Below are 20,470 nucleotides of genomic sequence, written 5' to 3' on the forward strand. Positions count from 1 at the left end.
GTCCTTGCGGAGTGAACAATATGAATTCGCCTTGTATGGATCCTGAGAAAAAAGTATGCACAAAACATTTTCCAAAACCGTTTTGTTCAGAAACAATTTATAATTCCAAATCATATCCTTTATATAAGCGTCGAAATGATGGTAAGCAAATTATTTTTTATAATAAAGATAAGTCAATTAAATGCATTGCGAATAATTCAATGATTGTACCTTACAATCCGTATTTGAGATTAACATTTGAATGCCATATTAATGTGTTGGTTTGTCCAAACGTCGACGGTATAAAATATTTTTTTAAATATTGTTACAAAGGTCACGATTGCGCTTTAATTGGCGTTAAGGATGATAATCAAGAAATGGAGTATGATGAAATTAGACAATATATAAATACACGATATGTGTGTCCACCAGAAGCTGTGCACCGATTGTTTGAATTTCCTATGCATGAACAATCACATACAACATACAGATTGGCTGTCCATTTACCAAATCAACAAGGAATATGCTTTAAAGAAGGATTAGAGGATAAAGCCATTAATGAATTTAAAAACACGACTTAACTGCGTGGTTTGAATTAAACAAAAAAGATCCAAATGCATGTAACTATTTATATACAGAAATACCTAATCATTATGTTTTTGTCGAATCATCAAAAACTTGGAAAGTTAGGGAACGCATTAAAAAACCTTTAATTTCTCGCATGTATTTTGTAAGTCCAAAAGATATTGAAAGATATTTTTTAAGAGTGATATTACTATATACACGTGGGGCAAAATCGTTTGAAGATTTAAGAACTTACGAAGGAATTACATATAATACTTTTGCAGAAACTGCACGTGCAAGAAATTTAATGATAGATGACAATGAATGGGATAATTGTTTGAATGACGCTGTAAGCATAAAATTTCCAAAAGAATTTTGTGGATTGTTTGCTTACATATGTGTATTTGGATTACCTATAAATGCTGCTGATCTATATAATAAATATAAAGAACATATGATTTTCGACAATAAAGTACCAGTAGAAATCTCTATTCAACAGTCATTAACTTTAATTGAAGAAGTACTTGGTTCCCATGGATTTAAATTAGATCAGTTTGGTTTGCCAAATATTAATCAAAAACTTCTACAAAGTTATAATCCTCTAAACGAGAAAAATGATCTTTTGACATTAAAGTTGCTTAAAATAGAAGCTGATACTCTTATTCGAAGTCTAAATAATGAACAACGTCAAGTATTTAATGAAGTTATGATTGCAGTTCATAATGATGATAACAAAAATAGATATATTTTTCTTGATGGACCTGGAGGTAGTGGCAAAAGCTATTTGCACAATGCAATCATCACTGCTCTTGAAAGTGAAGGATTAGTTGCTTTACCTGTTGCATGAACTGGAATAGCTGCTAATCTTTTAAAAGGTGGTCGAACATCCCATAATTTGTTTAAATTACCCATACCACTAAATGAAAATTCAACATGTAATGTTAGTGGAATGTCTAAACATGCTGAAGTTTTAAGAAGTGCAAAAATTATTATTTGGGATGAAATAACAATGGCACCCAAGTATGCTTTACAAGCAGTGGAAAATATGTTAAGAGACATTACAAAAAGTAATAGACCTTTTGGCGGTAAAGTTATTTTACTTTCAGGAGATTTCAGACAAACTTTACCTATTGTAAAACATGGTAGTCGTACTCACATTATTGAAACATGTGTAAAAAATAGTATATTATGGGATCACTTTGTAACTATGTCTTTACATAGAAACATTAGAGCAAATAATAACCACGATTTTTCAAATTGGTTACTAAATGTTGGTAACGGAAAAACTGAAAATATATTTGAAAAAGAAAATAATGTAATTGAAATTCCAGATGAATTAATTTCAAATGGAAATTTAATTAATGAAATTTTTGGAATATCAATAAATTCAAATGATGTAACTGTTTATACATCTTGTATCCTTTCACTTACTAATTCAGATGTGTTACATTTGAATGAATGCATTTTATCTAGATTAGAAGAAGAAGAAGTGGTGTATTACAGTGTTGATTCTCATATTGATGATGAATCAAACAGCTCAAATAATCCGATTCCAGTAGAATATTTGAATAGTATAACTCCAGATGGTTTACCACCACATAAATTAAGATTAAAAGTAGGATGTATAATTATGCTTTTAAGAAACATGAATCTTGTTCAAGGATTATGTAATGGAACTCGATTAGTTGTTAGGCGTTTATTAAAAAATGTTATTTGTGCTGAAATTATTTCTGGAAAATTTAAAGGAGAAAAAGTGTTAATTCCACGTATTGACTTATCTCCTTCAGAAGATCTATTTCCTTTCAAAATGGTAAGAAGACAATTTCCTGTTAGACTTGCCTATGCAATGACGATAAACAAATCTCAAGGTCAGTCTTTCGATAAAGTAGGATTATTTTTACCAAGTTCTGCATTTGGTCACGGTCAAATATATGTTGGTTTCTCTCGAGTCAGATCTAAGGATAATTTAAAAGTTTATGCTACAGATTCTGCAGTATTCAATAATCCAGAATTCCCACAAAAATTATACATAAAAAATATTGTTTACCCAGAAGTACTTTAATCAAATCTATACCTAAATTTATTTTTACATAAAATTTGGATCATATTAGTGACATAATAATGATAATAGTGGTATTTAATGGCATTAATTAACTATAATGGCAAGATTATATAATGACAAATAAAATCATAATGATAAAGATAATATTGTTGATAATGGCAATGATAATTTAAAATGAAAAATATATAACGGCAATATTAATATAAATAAATAATAAAATATAATAATAATATTCAATAATAATATAAATAGAAAAGACTTTCCTCTATCAGAATCAACAATCAATAAAAAATTAATTTTTTCGCAGGTAAGCCCCCTTTTCAATGTCCAGGTCACCTAAATATTTTATTTTATCGTATCAAATAAATCCTTATATGAAAAGAGTAAATATGCAAATTAGGTAAAGGGAGACAGTTTATTGATATTTGTTTTGAAAAGAAGAAGAGGGCAATAGCGTTACCTGAAGGGAGATAGTTTTATGCTATATTTAAGTGGAAAGAGAGAGAAGCAAATGCGTTACCTGAAGAGAGAGCAATTTATGTTATTTGCTTATAATAGAGAGAGACAGTAAAACATTACTTTGACCACGATAGTAGTTCTAATAATTTCCATGCAATAAAGGGAGAAAGAAAATATTACCTGGGTCCTCAGAGTTAAGACTCAAAAATAAGGGTTCTATTGTTCATATATATATGAACAATATAATATAACCCTCTAAACGAAATGATAATTTTAAAATCTTCATATTGTAGAATATTTCGGTTTGTCAAGTACAACAGTTACTTGAATACTTGAAAAATATTTAACCTAATAAAAAAAAATTCACTCACTGATTGTGAGTGAATATACAGTGAATTTAGTAAAAATTTAGTGAACATAGTGGATATATAGTGATTTTATAAGACATAAAGTGAATTTAGTGAATATAAAGTGAACTTCGTGAGCATATGAAGTAAGTAATGTTGTTATAAATAAATGTAAAAATTTAGTGAACATAGTGGATATATAGTGATTTTATATAAGACATAAAGTGAATTTAGTGAATATAAAGTGAACTTCGTGAGCATATGAAGTAAGTAATGTTGTTATAAATAAATATTGTTGTATTGATTCAATAAAAGGCAAAATTAGAAATTTGTTTGGTTATACTGGAAAAAAGGCAAAATTGGAAATTGGTTTGGTTATACTGGAAAAAAGGCAAAATTGGAAATTGGTTGGTTATATTGGAATAAAGGAAAAATTAGAAATTGGTTTGGTTATACTGGAAAAAAGGCAAAATTGGAAATTGGTTTGGTTATACTGGAAAAAAGGCAAAATTGGAAATTGGTTGGTTATATTGGAATAAAGGAAAAATTAGAAATTGGTTTGGTTATACTGGAAAAAAGGCAAAATTGGAAATTGGTTTGGTTATACTGGAAAAAAGGCAAAATTGGAAATTGGTTGGTTATATATTGGAAAAGGGACAAAATTGGTTTGGTTATATTGGAGAAAGGTAAAATTGGAAATTGGTTTGGTTATATTGGTTTAAAGGCAAAATTGGAAATTGATTGGTTATATTGGAAAGAGGACAAAATTGGTTTGGTTATATTGGAGAAAGGTAAAATTGGAAATTGGTTTGGTTATATTGGTATAAAGGCAAAATTGGAAATTGATTTGGTTATATTGGAATAAAGGAAAAATTGGAAATTGGTTTGGTTATATTTGGTTACATTGGAATAAAGGAAAAATTGGAAATTGGTTTGGTTATACTGGAAAAAAGGCAAAATTGGAAATTGGTTTGGTTATACTGGAAAAAAGGCAAAATTGGAAATTGGTTGGTTATACTGGAAAAAAGGAAAAATTGGAAATTGGTTTGGTTATATTGGATTAAAGGCAAAATTGAAAATTGATTTGGTTATATTGGAATAAAGGAAAAATTGGAAATTGGTTTGGTTATATTTGGTTACATTGGAATAAAGGAAAAATTGGAAATTGGTTTGGTTATATTGGAAAAAAGGCAAAATTGGAAATTGGTTTGGTTATACTGGAAAAAAGGCAAAATTGGAAATTGGTTTGGTTATACTGGAAAAAAGGCAAAATTGGAAATTGATTTGGTTATATTGGAATAAAGCAAAAATTGGAAATTGGTTGGTTTATATTGGATTAAAGGAAAAATTGGAAATTGATTTGGTCATTTTTGATTAAAGGCAAAATTGGAAATTGGTTGGTTTATATTGGATTATAGGAAAAATTGGAAATTGATTTGGTCATTTTTGATTAAAGGCAAAATTGGAAATTGGTTGGTTTATATTGGATTAAAGGAAAAATTGGAAATTGATTTGATCATATCGGAATAAAGGCAAAATTGGAAATTGATCTTCTAAATTTCAATTTCGTTATATCTGTAATTTTTATAAATAAAAAAAGCAATGACAAACAAAGGAGAAATTGTTAATTTGAGTGATAATGATTTAAGTATTGTAATTACTGAAGGACAAATGTTAAATAATGATCATATGTATGAATTTCAAAAGTTATTGGGAAGAGAATCAAATTTATTTTATAATATGCAAAATACTTTATTTTTACAAGCACTTGATATGATATATCCAATCGAGATAAATAAGCAGCACATTCAAATACTTTTTAGTGGTTCTCATAAATGTGGTCATTGGATTTGTACTTACTATGATGGAAAAAGTCTTTACATTTTTGATAGTCTTAACAAAAAATGTTTAAATGAAGATCAGAAAAAATATTTAATTAGATTATATCCTTTTAAACCACCAGTAATTTTCACAATTGTTGATCAACAACCAGAAAATAGTCTTGCTTGTGGAATATATGCAATAGCATTCGCAACATCGTTATATTTTAATATTATGCCCCATTCTGTCAATTACTATCATTGTAATATGAGAAATCATTTAATGCTAATGTTCAAAAACAATCATTTAAGGAATTTTCCATCTGTTCAAGTTCTTAATAGTAGATCTTGCAGAGTTGAATATGACTGGAATTGTCTTTTAACAGAAAAAGATAAACAACTGCAGTGTGGAGAATCTTGCCCGAAAATCATAAAAAAGATAAATGAAGCAGATATTGCATCAACAACACTAAAAAAAAGTAGAGCTGAAATTCAAAAAAATTATCGTGAGAGGCAAAAATTAAAACGTAAAATTGATAATTTTAATTGTTTATATGAAGAAGACTGTTCGACAAAAGAAAAACTTCATGCCATATCCAAAAAAGAACAAAATATTGCATCAACAACAGTTAAAAAAAGTAGAGCTGAGATTCAAAAAAGTTATCGTGAGAGGCAAAACTTAAAACGTAAAAAAGATACATCAAATTATTTAGATGAAGGAGACTCTTCAACAAAAAATAAACTCCATGCCGAATCTGAAAAAAAACAACTTCAGTATGATACAAATTCTTCTCATGTAAACTTAAAGAAAATTAATAAAGAAAGAGAAATAAAAAATTGTCAAATAACACAATTAAAATCTGAATTAAATATTCGGCCAAATGAGTTACAGAAAGTAAATGATGTAAATTCTAATTTGATTCTTTCTACTCCATCAATATCAAATGCAGATTTAAATGATAATATGCCATTTAAATCAAACAATGTTGAAAATTATCTAGGTTCGATGAATTTTTACTGCACACATTGTCAAGCTAAACATTTTAAAGACGAAAAAGTTGCCAATAAAAAAGGTAGTTTTAATGATTGCTGTGGTCATGGTGGCGTTGTGATAGGTTCAGTAGAATATCCCAATGAATTAAGGCTTTTGCTAGAAGGTATTCATAATAAATCTGGCCATTTTAAAAAAAATATAAGATTGTATAATAATTCCTTTTCTTTTGCATCTTTGAATGCTAATGTAATTAACTTTAATGGCAGGAGAAGGGGACCATTCTGTTACAAAATTCAAGGTCAAATTTACTATCAAATTAATAGCGCTTTATATCCGGATAAAGGTGAAGATCCATGTTTTGGTCAATTATTTATTTATGATCCTGAAGAAGCAATTTGTTACAGAAAAAAAAGTAATTATATTTTGGATGAAGAAGTCTTAAAAACTATAGAAAATATTATGCGAAATTCTAATGTATACACAAAATCTTTTATGATGATGTCAGAAGTAATTAAAATGGAAGCTGAATTAGCAAGAAAAAGAAATGAAGATATTCCTGAATTACAATTATTATTTACGTTGAAGAAAGGTTTAGATAAAAAAAGATACAATTTTCAAAGTTTTAATGAAGTTGCTGCAATTTTTAATACAAACTCAGAAGGAGAAATACCAGAATCCTATGTAACGGTTTATAATAAATCTACAAAGAAATTAAAATTAGTAAGTAATTTGGATCCCAATGTTGAACCTTGGATTTATCCTATATTTTACCCATTTGGAAATAAAGGTTATAATATTAATATGATTCGTAGTGATAGTGATTATAGAAAAAGAAACATTACTATTTCTAGGTCTGCCTATGTCAAATACAAAATCGCAATAAGAAATATGGAATTTAATCAATTCTTACATGGCGGGCGGTTGTTTCAACAATGGGTAGTTGATAATTATGTAAAAATAGAAAAAGATAGATTAAGATTTTGTGCAAATAATCAAGCTCAATTGAGAAGTGAAACATATAAAGGACTGATTGATTATTTACATAATCGTGAGTTAGAAAATGATGTACACGTTGGAAAAATGCTTATATTGCCTTCTACTTTTATAGGATCTCCTCGCAATATGATGCAACAATATCAAGATTCCATGGCTATTGTTGCTCGTCATGGTAGACCGGATTTATTTATTACAATGACATGTAATCCAAATTGGAAAGAGATAAAGGAAAATCTATTACCCCACCAAACTGCTGCTGATAGACCTGATATAGTAACTAGGGTTTTTGCATTAAAAGTGAAACATCTGCTAAAAGTTATTGTTGATAATAAATTATTTGGAGAGGTAAAGTCTTATGTTTATGTTATTGAATTTCAAAAGCGAGGATTGCCACACATTCATTTGTTAGTTATATTGAAAGAAAATTCTAAAATATTGACAGTTGAAAGTGTTGATCGTTATATTTCTGCAGAAATTCCTGATGAAAATATTAATCCTACCTTACATAAAATAATAATGCAAAATAACATTCACGGACCTTGTGGAGATTGGTGTTTGATTGATGGAAAATGTTCAAAAAATTTTCCAAAACCATACCAAAATGAAACTACAATTGAAGAAAATTGCTATGTTCACTGTCGTCGAAGAAATAATAATAGAACGTATGAACGACCAAATGGATTTGTTGTTGATAATTCTAATGTTGTTCCTTATTGTCCTAAGCTATCAGAAATATTTAATTGTCATATAAATGTGGAAATAGTTTCGAGTATCAAATCTGTTAAATATTTATATAAATATATTTTCAAGGGGCATGATGCTGCATCCATTGTTATCACAAATGCGAATGGTGAGGTAACTGTGAATCACAATGAAATAAATCATTATGAAGAAAATAGATATGTTGGTCCTGTTGAGGCAGTTTGGAGAATTCTAAGTAAACCTTTAGGAAAAAAGAGTCATAGTATTAATCGTTTACCCATACATTTACCAAATGAACAGAATGTTATTATTCGAGAAGGAAAAGATAGTAACGTTGTTACTTTTGACTTGAAGAAAAATACAAAATTACTGGATTACTTTAAACTTAACCAACGTGATAGTAATGCTCATCAGTATTACTATTCAGAAATACCAGAACATTATACGTGGATAACAAAATCTGTTGAATGGAAACAAAGAATTCGTAAGGAAAAAGTATTGGGAAGAATGTATTCAGTTAATCCCTCTCAAATGGAATTATTTCACCTGAGATTATTGTTGCTTACAGTAAAAGGAGCAACTTCTTTTGAAAGTTTAAGAACAGTTAATGGAGTCGTGCTTGAATCTTTTACATCTGCTTGTTTGGCATTAGGACTTGTGGAAGATGATACTGAGTGGATTAGAACAATGGAAGAAGCTACTTTATGGATGATGCCTCATTCACTTCGCCAATTATTTGTAAGAATTTTAATTCATTGTCATCCTGTTCACCCGGATAAACTTTGGGAACAATTTAAGAGGCATCTGTCAGAAGATTTTTCAAAAATTAACAATATTGAGGCTGAAAATATGGCTTATAGAAATATAAAATCACTGTTACTTAATGAAGGATACAATTTAACTGACTTTCAGGGATTATTAGACATAGAAGATGAAAATCGTTCTATACAAGTTGACGATATAAATATGTTAGAACATATTAAGATAGGAGAACAAAATTATGATACATTAAATGTAAAACAGAAAGTCGTAGTTGACTATATACTTCAAGTTATAAAAGATTCTTCTTTAAATGGTTCTAAATGCTTATATGTCAATGGTTGTGGAGGATCTGGAAAAACTTTTTTATACATTACACTATGGCATTTATTAAGAAGCAAAGGAGTGAATGTTTGTAACATGGCATTTACGGGTATAGCTGCCACTTTGCTCCCTAACGGGAAAACTGTTCATAAAGTTTTAGGATTACCTGTTCCACTGTATAGTGATTCAACTTCAAACATTAAAGTTCAGTCAAAAGAGGGACTCTTTTTAAAAAATATAGATGTTTTTATTTGGGATGAAGCACCAATGGCTCCAAAATATGCCTTAGAAATTATGGATTATCTATTAAGAGATATAATGAAATCAAATGTTCCTTTTGGTGGTAAAATTGTAATTCTAGGAGGAGATTTTCGACAAACTTTGCCAATTAAAGAACGAGGCACTAGATCAGAAATCGTAAATTTATCCATAAAGAACAGTAAACTATGGAAACATTTCAAAAAATACACTTTAACAGAAAATATGAGAGCCTTACCACAGGAGACGGAATTTGTAGATTTTCTACTTAAAGTGGGCAATGGTGAATTAAATGATGTAGATGATAATGTTAAATTACCAGAACATATTATTCAACATGGAAATGTAGATATTGCTGAAGAAATGTATGGTCATTTGATACAACAGAATAAATTTAGAGAGTTGTCAGAGTGTGCAATTTTAGCACCTAGAAACGTTGACGTTGATGATATTAATAAGAGAGTGGTGCGTCTCTTAGACAGTAATGGGGAAAAAATGTATAAAAGTATTGATTCTACTGAAACTTGTGATAATGGAAGTTTTGCGGAAGTCTTGTTACCAGAATATTTAAATACTCTCTCTCCGCCTGCTTTACCACCACATGAATTACATTTGAGAATTAATTCAGTTGTAATGCTTATTAGAAACCTTAGTATTAATGAAGGTTTATGTAATGGAACAAGGTTAATTATTTTAGATTTATCACATAATGTTATTAAATGTCAAATATTGACTGGAGATAAGAGTGGAAATATTGTTTTTTTACATAGAGTAACTCTATATTGTGAAAATTTATATCCATTTACTTTTAAAAGAAGACAATTTCCTATAAAATTGGCTTTCGCAATGACTATCAATAAATCTCAAGGGCAAACATTCAACAGAATATCCATTGATTTGAGAAGAGATGTCTTCAATCACGGTCAGATGTATGTTGCATTATCAAGAGTTAAATCATTTGATTCTGTAAAAATATATTTAGGAGATAATAGAAGTAATAAATATATAAAAAATTATGTATATAGTGAAATTTTTGAATAATTTTAATTCAATTTAGTGTAATATATCTTTATGTATTTATGGTTTTTAATATACAACATTACATTTAAGGGTACGATCAGTATGGAATTTTTTAAATATTCGAAAATATCCTCTCCTAACCATGCCAAAAGATTTGACTTGATTGGGCTGAAAAGATTAGTCTCCAAATGTGAATCAGTTCAATCAATGTTTTTACGGATGTTTTTAATAGTAAACAATATTACTGTTTTATAACTTTGAAGGAGAAAATAAAAATGTCAAAAATATATAGCATAAATTTATTTCTTGGATTATCTTAATTAACATATTTCATTAAAGGAATGAAATTATTTCAAATCTAATATATTGGAATAAAGGTAGAATTGCAAATTGGTTTGGTTATATTGGATTAAAGGCAAAATTGGAAATTGATTTGGTCATTTTGGAATAAAAGCAAAATTGGAAATTGGTTTGGTTATATTGGAATTAAAGCAAAATTGGAAATTGGTTTAATTATATTGGAATAAAGGCAAATTTGGAAATATATATAAGGTTATAGTGTAAAGTAAAGTACAGTGCAGTACAGTACTTTTTCCGTCAAATAGTTTGGAACTTCGTGACAGTGAAGTTGAAGTAATTCTAAGCAAAAGCTCTCTGGGTCACAACCCCAATTTCCGGGCCAGCTTACCCGCTAGAAGCTTTTAAAGGTCAAAAGAAGAGAGTTATTTCTTCCTACTGTTTTACCTGAAAAATTCAATATTTTCCTTACTTCTTTGTAAGTACGAACTTTGAAGTACTAAAAATAATAGTGTAGTTTTTTAGTGTAGTGTAGTGCACTGTAGTGCAATGCAGTATAGTACAATAAAGTACAGTTTACTATAGTCTGTCATAGTGCAGTGCAGTGCAGTAAAGTAAAGTATGGTAAACTAAAGTACAGAATAGTATAGTACAGTATAGTATAGTATGGTACAGTACAGTATACTACAGTATAGTATAGTACAGTACTATCCTATATTATACTATACTACACTATAACAGACTATACTATAGTATAGTACAGTAGAGTACATTAGAGTACAGTAAATTTCAGTATAGTAGAGTACAGTACAATATAGTATAGTGCAGTATAGTATAGTACAGTAAAGTATACTATCAGTATACTACTATCAGTATACTACTATCAGTATACTACTACAGTATGCTATATTATAGTCTGTTATAGTGTAGTATAGTATAATATAGGATAGTACTGTACTATACTATACTGTAGTATACTGTACTGTACCATACTATACTATACTGTACTATACTATTCTGTACTTTAGTTTACCATACTTTACTTTACTGCACTGCACTGCACTATGACAGACTATAGTAAACTGTACTTTATTGTACTATACTGCATTGCACTACAGTGCACTACACTACACTAAAAAACTACACTATTATTTTTAGTACTTCAAAGTTCGTACTTACAAAGAAGTAAGGAAAATATTGAATTTTTCAGGTAGAACAGTAGGAAGAAATAACTCTCTTCTTTTGACCTTTAAAAGCTTCTAGCGGGTAAGCTGGCTCGGAATTAGGGGTTGTGACCCAGAGAGCTTTTGCTTAGAATTACTTGAACTTCACTGTCACGAAGTTCCAAACTATTTAACGGAAAAGGGATTTTTAATGTATTTTGTGCAGGGTCCTGTAATCTTTTATACTGTTACGACGTAAAAAAATTAAAAAAATATGAAACTGTGATAAGAAATGCAAACTATTTGATTTTATAAAATCAAATTGAATAATATTGATGTTCTATTCTATATTATCGTCTTAGAATAAAACTTTTAACTTATATATAAAAGATTAAATTTAAATTATTTTCAAATGACTAAAAATGATATGTGAGGCCTATAATAATTAAATGTTATTCAGTTTGATAGTCAAAAATACTTAATAATTGAATGAATTTTATTATTCTGATTGTTAAATAAACAAGTTGTAAATTCAGATGTTCATCACATGAACATTTTGCTTCCTCTTTACGATCAGCAAAAAAATTTGCTTCCTCGTGGAGAAAGCATTAACATTGAAATAAACATACAAAAATAATATAATAATATAAACATTTGAGTACCTATACATTTGAGTTAAATTTAAAGAATTAATGGAATTTAAAAAATTAAAAATTCATATTTTAACCGAAATTTCTAAATATTAATGAAAAATAATATATAATTTATAATTATTTACAATTATATCGATTCGTTTTAATGCAAGGAACACAATTATTTTATATTTAAACTTGAATTTAAATGAATACAAAATTTTTCAGCTAAAATGTGTATTTTCTATTTTTAACTTTCATTAATTTATTAAATTTACCTCAAATGTAAATTTTATATATACCAATCGATTCGTTTTCATGTAAGGAATACAATTATTTCATATATAAAGTTCAATTTAAAAAATCACAAAATTTTATTGCCAAAATGTGAATTTTTGATTTTTTAATTTTCATTAATTCTTTAAATTTTAATTAAAACTATACTTTATATATACCGATCGATTTGTCTTGACGTAAGGAATACGATTTTATTATATATAACCTTAAATTTTTCTATTTAAAAATTTTTTCGATTAAAAAAAAATTTTTGGAAAAAAGACGATAAAATTTTTTTTTTTGGGATATTTTTTAAAATCCTTTGGTCAGATTTGAGATATTAATATGATAAATGAGCCTACCAAATTTGATCTAAATCCATTAAAACCTGTTAAAGTTATCTTCTAAACAAAAAAGGGATCCACACACGCACACACACACACACACACATACATCCGGACAATTGATCAGGATCTCATATAACATGTTTCTATAAAGAAAAAAATTTGTTTCCGACACTTTGAAAATTTTTAAAAATTAAAGGACTACAAAGCTTCCTCCACGAGGAAGCAAAATATAAAAATTAATGTAAAAGGAATTGTAATTTTATTGATAAATAATTGTTAAATTAATAGATGGGTAAATAGTTATTGTTTTCATTGGAATTTTGTATTAAACCAGGAAAAACCAGAAACTGTATACATCTGCTGACGTAGCTATGTATACGTCGTAGCGAATTTTTTTAGTTTATGAATATTTTTATTAGTTTTTGACGAATCGTTTTCAAACGTTCCAAAAAACTTCCTTTTATACTAATAAACTAATCTCTCACTGCAAGTTTTCTCAATTTTAAAGTTCCCCGCAGACTTTTTATCGGCAAAAGTAAGAAAATAGAATTTCTGACAAGTCTTAATTAAGAAAGCAAAATTGTTAAACAATTTATCATTTTTACGTTTTTTATTTCATTTTTGCCTTCTTTAGAACCAACTGCTTTTCTATACGAAATATCAATCGAATCCTATAATAATTACCAAAGATATGATAGTTTATGTTTTAAAATTTAATTAATTTTATGAATTTAAAATTTTCAGTTTTTAGTTATTATCTTCTAAAATATTTGTTTTACAACAAAAAATTAAAGAACAAAAAGATGCGCCATTCAATTTCCTATAAGAAAGTATGTTTCCAAAATTAAAATTATTTTTTTTTTAAATTATCGATATTATATCTTGCGAATCTAAGGTAGGAAAAAATGTAGGTACAAAAGCACAAAAATTCTTTTAAATTCTCTTCGGAAATTTTAGTCTGTTGTATTCTTGGTTATATTCTTGTTCTCGTTACTTATTTCTGGGTAATATTCCCTCTCCGTATCCCATGATATTTATGGCCTCAGTTTCATTAATCTTCACCTAAGCGCATGTCCTAGGAACCCCACCAATTTGAAACTTGCTTCATGTGTGGTGTCAAATGCTTAGATCACAGTCAATACAACGTCTCTTGTGAACAGTTTGAAAAATAGAATCTTGCTGAAACTTTGTGAAAAATATTTGTGAAGGAAGGAACTTGAAAATGGTAAGAAGGAAAATTAAATTTTATTCTATCTTTAATTACTTTAGAAAATTGTTTCTTATTATTTTAATTAAATTTGCATTATGAAAATTATCATAAATTATGAAATATTTTTTTTTTAAATATTCATTTATTGAGGTATAATATAATAGCATAGATGGAAGTAAAATAATATAATAATTTCAATTTAACCACAGTATATATGTATGCATAATCTAGAACATAATTAAGTAAATGCAACTTTTCTTACTTATAAAAATTTATTTATAATTTATTTATAAGAAATATTTAAAGAAAATGTATAACAATTTTTCAAGTATTTTTTAAATAAATTGTTTATTTATTTGTCTTAGAATAATTATTTCAATATTATGTATAAAGAATAGGATAAAATGAAAAAATATTTTCAAAATAATTAATTAATCAATAAAATGATTAGGTATAAAATTATAATTAATTTATCAATTAATTCATTATAAAACTATAATGAATAAATGTTTATTTACAATAAATGAAATGTGAACTCCTTGTCTTACATAAGTTTATATAAAATTATCAAATACAAAAGTATCACATTACAAAAACATTAACACAAATCATATCTATTATACTCATATTTTGCTTCATCCGATCAAAACATATTATGTTTATTTTGAGAATATAACTTTAAAATTCTGAGAAATTCAATTATGTGAAGATTATAAAGGAACCTTCTTTGGAATAGAAGTTTCTTGAGAATTTTTGTTTATAGTAGATAATACACAAGGAGATATAGGCAATTAAAATTCTTATTTATTCTGATGAATTTTAAATATATATTTCATAACTCTAAATAACTTATTTTGGCATTCATATCATCATATTATTATAATAATAATGTAATGTGATATGTAACATTGGTAATATGACAATAATATTAGAAAAACTGTCTCTAGGTAATGTTATAGTAATATTACTGTATACTATTATTTTAATGTTATAATTATATAAAACATCACTGTAATATTACAATATTATATTATAATTATAATTATAATTATTATAATAATAATATAATAATATAATAATAATAATTATAATATTATTATTAATTATAATTATATTATAATATTATATTATATTATTATAATATATAATAAACAATATTTATATCATTAATTATTATTAATGGGAATTATTATTAAATGGAAAACAAATTTTTTAAATTGCATTTTACTTATATTTTGTTTAATTTTCTTTCGTTATATGACAGGAAAATAACGTGGACTTCACATCTAATGAGGCGATCGATGCAATCAAGTTGTGGGATAAAACAGTGTAAGTAAAGAATAACAAATAACTAATATACAAAAGTTATAATTCAAATAAAATTCTTCGAATATTTCAGTTTATTAACAAAATAAAATTGCAAAAACTTTTTTTCTACAGAGAGTTAGTTGCTTTTGTGCAAAAGGTGATTCCTCGAAGATTGTCCGGGAAAACGGAATTGCTTAAATTCTATTTAAGCAACAATTCAGGAAAAATAATACAATGTGTAATATGGGGCACAGAAGAAATTAATGAATTAGAGGAACATATCTGTGAAGCTAATGTAAGTAATAATTACTATATAACTGATGTCAAATCATATAGTATATACAAGGTTATTTTCACATACCGGACATTCTAAAAAAAAATTTTATTTTAAATTTTTTCTATTTTTCAAACCAAAAAAATTCATTAAAAAAATTTTTTTTTAAGGAATCCGGAATATAAGAATCATTGTATAATATATATATATATATATATATATATATATAATTGTTTTTCTTTCTTTCTAAATTAAAAATAATAACGTGTCGATTCGGACATGTAAGTGCATGTGCAATGCACGAGTAAATACCTGAGGAACAATTTATCACGTGTAAAACACTGTTCTTCGTGTACATACTCGTATAATAACATGTCCAGATCGATACGTGATTATTTTCACTGGAGTATACACTTTATTTTTAATATGTACATACTTATTTTATTTAAAATAAAATTTTGTATTTGTTATGTAGTAAATTGTTTGTTTCAATAGATTTTTTTAGTTCTATTAATTTTTACATTCATAGTAACTATTTTTAGTTCCATTTCTTTTACTTAATTTTGTGTAATTTATTTTATTCTTTATTATATAATTATTATAGGTTCATGTTAAGTTCAATATGACTTTCCTTTCTATTTCCATTCATTTGTTCATATTTCAATATAAATTTTATTATGAATAATATTATTTATTATAATTGCATTATTATTTTAATTTTTAGATTTTTCGATGTTACTTGTTTTTAAATTTTTACTTATTTTGAAATTGTTATTATTTATTATTCGATTTGTTTAACTTATTATTCAATTCTTTATTAATCATATTTTATTTTACTTATAATTAATTAATTCTATTTATATAATATACTTATGACAGTACTATATTAAAAACGATTGATATAATATAATAAATAATGAGTGTTATCTTTTGATTCATTTTTCCGTTAATAGTTAAATTATATTTATTTATAGCAGTTTTTTTGTTATTTATCTTCTGTTACATATTTTAAATTTTCTTTTTACTATTTTTGCATGGTTATTTCCATTATTATACTTCGTTTCTTTCAATTTTTGCTTGCGTTTGTTATTCTTTTTTTTTATTTAGGTAGTTATATTTATATACATTATTCATATATTTGACATTAGAATTAGTTTTAAATCATTTTGTTCATATTCAACATGAAACATTATTATCATGTATTATATTATTAGTATATAGTTTAGGTTTCATATGTTTATATAATTTATTTACTTTCTAAATGTGTTTCTTTTTCTCTTGCTTCTTCATATCTTTATAATTTCTTAGTTCTATTGATTACTTTCCATTCTATTTTTTATAATTTAATTTTGCATTAATATTCCAATTTTTTCATTTTTATTTTTATGTAATATTACCGCAATGTTGTCATTCAATGTTAGTAATGTTGTTTCAAGATTATCGAAAGATTGCACGTTAATCTAATAATCTGATACATTGGGACAACATTACAGGGTTCTATTGACTGAATATTGTCAAGTAACTTTAGAGTAACATTGCATGATAATATTGCCGAAAGGTTATAGTGCATTTTTACGGTATGACAACCTTGCGGCAATGTTGCTGCAAAGTTATGTGCAATCTTAGTATTTGTATACCTGGTCCATTGTTTTATTTGTTTTTAATCATTTAAAAATTTTTTTCTTCATCATTTTATTTATTACAAGAAATTTGTTATTTATTGCAAATAATTATATGTTTAAAATAAATTTTTAGATACTACACATTGATGGAGCATGTTCTCGAGCACCCACGAAAGAAGAGTATAACAAAGGAAATGTTAATTACGAATTACAGTTGTTTTCGACAACTGTTATTAATGTTCTTGGGGCACATAACATTCCAGAAATACAAGAAGAGGAAAATGAAATCCCCGATGTTGAACTGTGTGACATCATTCATCATGAAAACAACGTAATAAGTAAGAAAATGATTCATTTAATTATTCAATTTTATTTCTTTTCTAATTTATTGAATTTTGAAAAATATTTGTTTTATTAGAATATAAATGAAATATTATATAAATTTTAAGGAACACTCACATTTAAATTTGTACAACCATAACAAAACTTCGTTGATTTCAATTTTTATATTGGTTTCTTTAATAAGCTTTTAAATATTTTTTAGCGGTAAGAAATGTTGGAAAAAATATTATGTATCAAAAATGTTTCAAATATTTTTAAGAAATTAATATAAAAGATATACAAAAAATTATTTTTCTCACATTATACTGAAATTTATTATTATGTGAGTCTTATATTTACATAGTTTCATTACAAAAAAACTCCAATACAATGATTATAAATAATTCAGCTGTACAATGGTTATAAATAATTTTTTAAAAAGGGATGAGTGGTTAAAAATAAAGAGTAACATTTGATTGGAAAAATATTTTCATTTCAAAAGGTTTTTAAAAATTAAAAACAAAAATTTACCATAGTAGTTTGGATTCAAATGTGACGGCATTACCTAAAATTTTTAAAATCCAATTACTATTTGCAACTTTATATATATTTTCTTCAATTACGTAATATTCTAGGAATTTGTTATTTTAATATAAAGCAAAAGTTTATATAGAATAATTTATTTATTTATTTGAAGTTTCAAGCAAATTCAGTAACTTCTCATTTTAAAAGGTATTTTTAAAAATAATGCCTCATATAGTATTTTTGTGATAAAAATTTCATTCATATTCTTAATTTATTAATTATTTCAGGGCTTTATGCTTATATTAAAAGCAAATTCGTAAGCCAAAGCTTTGGAATTAATCGGCATTTTGGCACCTATGGCTGTGGCTCAGTCACTGATGGAAATTTTAAAATGGAAGTTAGGATTGTTTCCTTTCAAAATACTTTGACCTGCAAAAAATGTCATCCAGTGTATCTTACTGGAAAAGTGAGAAATCAAGGTATTGTACCTACATATATTTTATATATACTCAACTAGCACGTAACATTACTGTCATGTTACTATAATGTTACATGTAATATTAATAATATTACAATATACAGTTACTGTGACATTACAGCAATAATAAAATGTCCGTCCCAAGGTAATATTACGAGTAATGTTACAGTGATATTACATGATAATATTACTATGATATCGCAGTCGTTTTTCAGTAATGTCACAGTAATATTACAGCAATGTTACAATGAAGATTGATAAAGTTGTTATTATATGGAATTTTACAATCTTTCTTTGTAACATTACTTTAACACTACTGAAACATCATATATCACCAAGTAATGTCACTGTAACATTACTTGTAATATTACCTTGAGGTGCAAATTGTAATTTTGCTGTAATATAACAATCCAGTGACATTAAAGCAATGATCATTTTGGCACTGTACTCTTTAAATTCCAATCAGCGAAACGTCACTAATTTGCAGCTATAAAGGCCCTAGCACACCTTCGACTGCCTGCACAGGCAGCCTCCCACCACGCTGAAAACGTACAAGAGTAAGAGAGACAGAAAATTCAAATTTCAATCTTCTGATTCTCTGTCTCTCTTACTCTTGTACGTTTTCAGCGTGGTGGGAGGCTGCCTGTGCAGGCAGTCGAAGGTGTGCTAGCGCCTTAAGTATGCAGCTGATTCAAACAGCGTATACACGTCGATGAAATAGTGTATATGTGCTGTTTGAATCAGCTACAGACTTATATCTGCCTAATCATCGATTTTCCGGTGACTCAAATTTAGAGAGTAGCGTTGATAATATAAGTATGTTTTAGATTAAAGTTTACTTATTTAGACTTATCATAAAATTTTTAGAATAATCATATATTTTCATATTTATGATTGAATTTCTGTGAAAATTGTGAATGAACCCAGATACATTAATGCTTTTGTTCAGTTCGACGACTTTTCAAAACGCTGTCAAACTGTAATGAGAGCATTAACGCATCTGGATGTACATAAAAGAGATTTTACTGAATTTCAGTTATTTGAAGAAGTTTAATAAAAAATTGTAAAAAATAATTTATGGAAGTATAAATATTAATGCTTATTTAATATTTTTTAGGACCAAGAATTTTCTTGCAATTGAACACCGAAGCAGACATTGAAGTTACAGATGCTCCTCCTCTTCCACTCAAAGATATTCTAATGGGATATCGGGAATTGAAAAGAGTGAATGATGACCAAATGGAAAGAGAAAACCCCGCACAAAGAAATTAAAAAATTTATTTTATTATTTTCCAAAGATAATTTAATTACGATTATAATAATGATCTCAATAGCAAGAAATGCTCAAAATGTGAAAACGAGTATTGAAAAGTTATTAAAAAAAATTTATCTATCAAGTTTATTGTAAAAAATTCTTCAAATTTATTCAATTGACCTTAATTTCATTTCGTTTTTTTGAAAAATAAGTTTATTTAGACGTTAAAATTATGAATATTTTTTACATTCATAACAGTAAAATTTTTTCTTTCACAAACTATATCTCTTTAAGTTTTTATGTTTGACAAATTTGGAGAATTTAGAAATAAATGTATTCATATATATATATATATATATATACAAATTATATATTTTTTCATGTTATATAATAAAAAAGTTGAAACATATTTCGTACAGTTATTTATTGTAATTCCGATTAGCTTTGATAAGTCCTCCAGTTTTTATTCTTCAACATT

The 20,470-nt window shown here is 26.6% G+C and overlaps 3 protein-coding genes across 3 annotated transcripts; all 3 read left to right on the plus strand.

The window, feature by feature from the left end:
• The first annotated feature begins 1,552 nt into the window (after positions 1-1,552).
• Positions 1,553-2,605, plus strand: LOC127286089 (ATP-dependent DNA helicase PIF1-like). Its single transcript, XM_051312383.1, has 2 exons — positions 1,553-1,628; positions 1,983-2,605. Exons 1-2 carry the CDS (start codon positions 1,553-1,555, stop codon positions 2,603-2,605), a joined length of 699 nt encoding a protein of 232 aa, XP_051168340.1.
• A 2,408-nt stretch (positions 2,606-5,013) lies between these two features.
• LOC127286090 (uncharacterized) lies at positions 5,014-10,735 on the plus strand. The gene is made up of 4 exons (XM_051312384.1): positions 5,014-5,102; positions 5,352-6,005; positions 6,492-10,193; positions 10,624-10,735. The coding sequence occupies exons 1-4, from the start codon at positions 5,014-5,016 to the stop codon at positions 10,733-10,735; spliced, it is 4,557 nt and encodes a 1,518-aa protein (XP_051168341.1).
• Positions 10,736-14,085: 3,350 nt separating this feature from the next.
• Positions 14,086-20,249, plus strand: LOC127286101 (uncharacterized). The gene is made up of 6 exons (XM_051312404.1): positions 14,086-14,224; positions 15,474-15,538; positions 15,650-15,812; positions 17,547-17,751; positions 18,547-18,738; positions 19,855-20,249. The coding sequence occupies exons 1-6, from the start codon at positions 14,222-14,224 to the stop codon at positions 20,007-20,009; spliced, it is 783 nt and encodes a 260-aa protein (XP_051168361.1). The 5' UTR covers positions 14,086-14,221; the 3' UTR covers positions 20,010-20,249.
• The last annotated feature ends 221 nt before the right edge of the window (positions 20,250-20,470 follow it).

The sequence above is a fragment of the Leptopilina boulardi genome, unplaced genomic scaffold (assembly GCF_019393585.1).
Source record: "Leptopilina boulardi isolate dan_hultmark-lab unplaced genomic scaffold, ZJU_Lbou_2.1 LbouV2_347, whole genome shotgun sequence".
Lineage (NCBI taxonomy): Eukaryota > Metazoa > Arthropoda > Insecta > Hymenoptera > Figitidae > Leptopilina > Leptopilina boulardi.

Coding starts and splice junctions, on each gene's coding strand:
- LOC127286089 (XM_051312383.1), top strand. CDS start 1,553: ATGGCACCCAAGTATGCTTTACAAGCAGTGGAAAATATGTTAAGAGAC. Junction 1,629..1,982: donor AAGTAATAGACCTTTTGGCG/GTAAAGTTATTT, acceptor TTACTAATTCAG/ATGTGTTACATTTGAATGAA.
- LOC127286090 (XM_051312384.1), top strand. CDS start 5,014: ATGACAAACAAAGGAGAAATTGTTAATTTGAGTGATAATGATTTAAGT. Junction 5,103..5,351: donor ATGTTAAATAATGATCATAT/GTATGAATTTCA, acceptor ATATTTAATTAG/ATTATATCCTTTTAAACCAC. Junction 10,194..10,623: donor GTCTTCAATCACGGTCAGAT/GTATGTTGCATT, acceptor ATTTCATTAAAG/GAATGAAATTATTTCAAATC.
- LOC127286101 (XM_051312404.1), top strand. Junction 15,539..15,649: donor AAGTTGTGGGATAAAACAGT/GTAAGTAAAGAA, acceptor TTTTTTCTACAG/AGAGTTAGTTGCTTTTGTGC. Junction 17,752..18,546: donor TCATGAAAACAACGTAATAA/GTAAGAAAATGA, acceptor TAATTATTTCAG/GGCTTTATGCTTATATTAAA.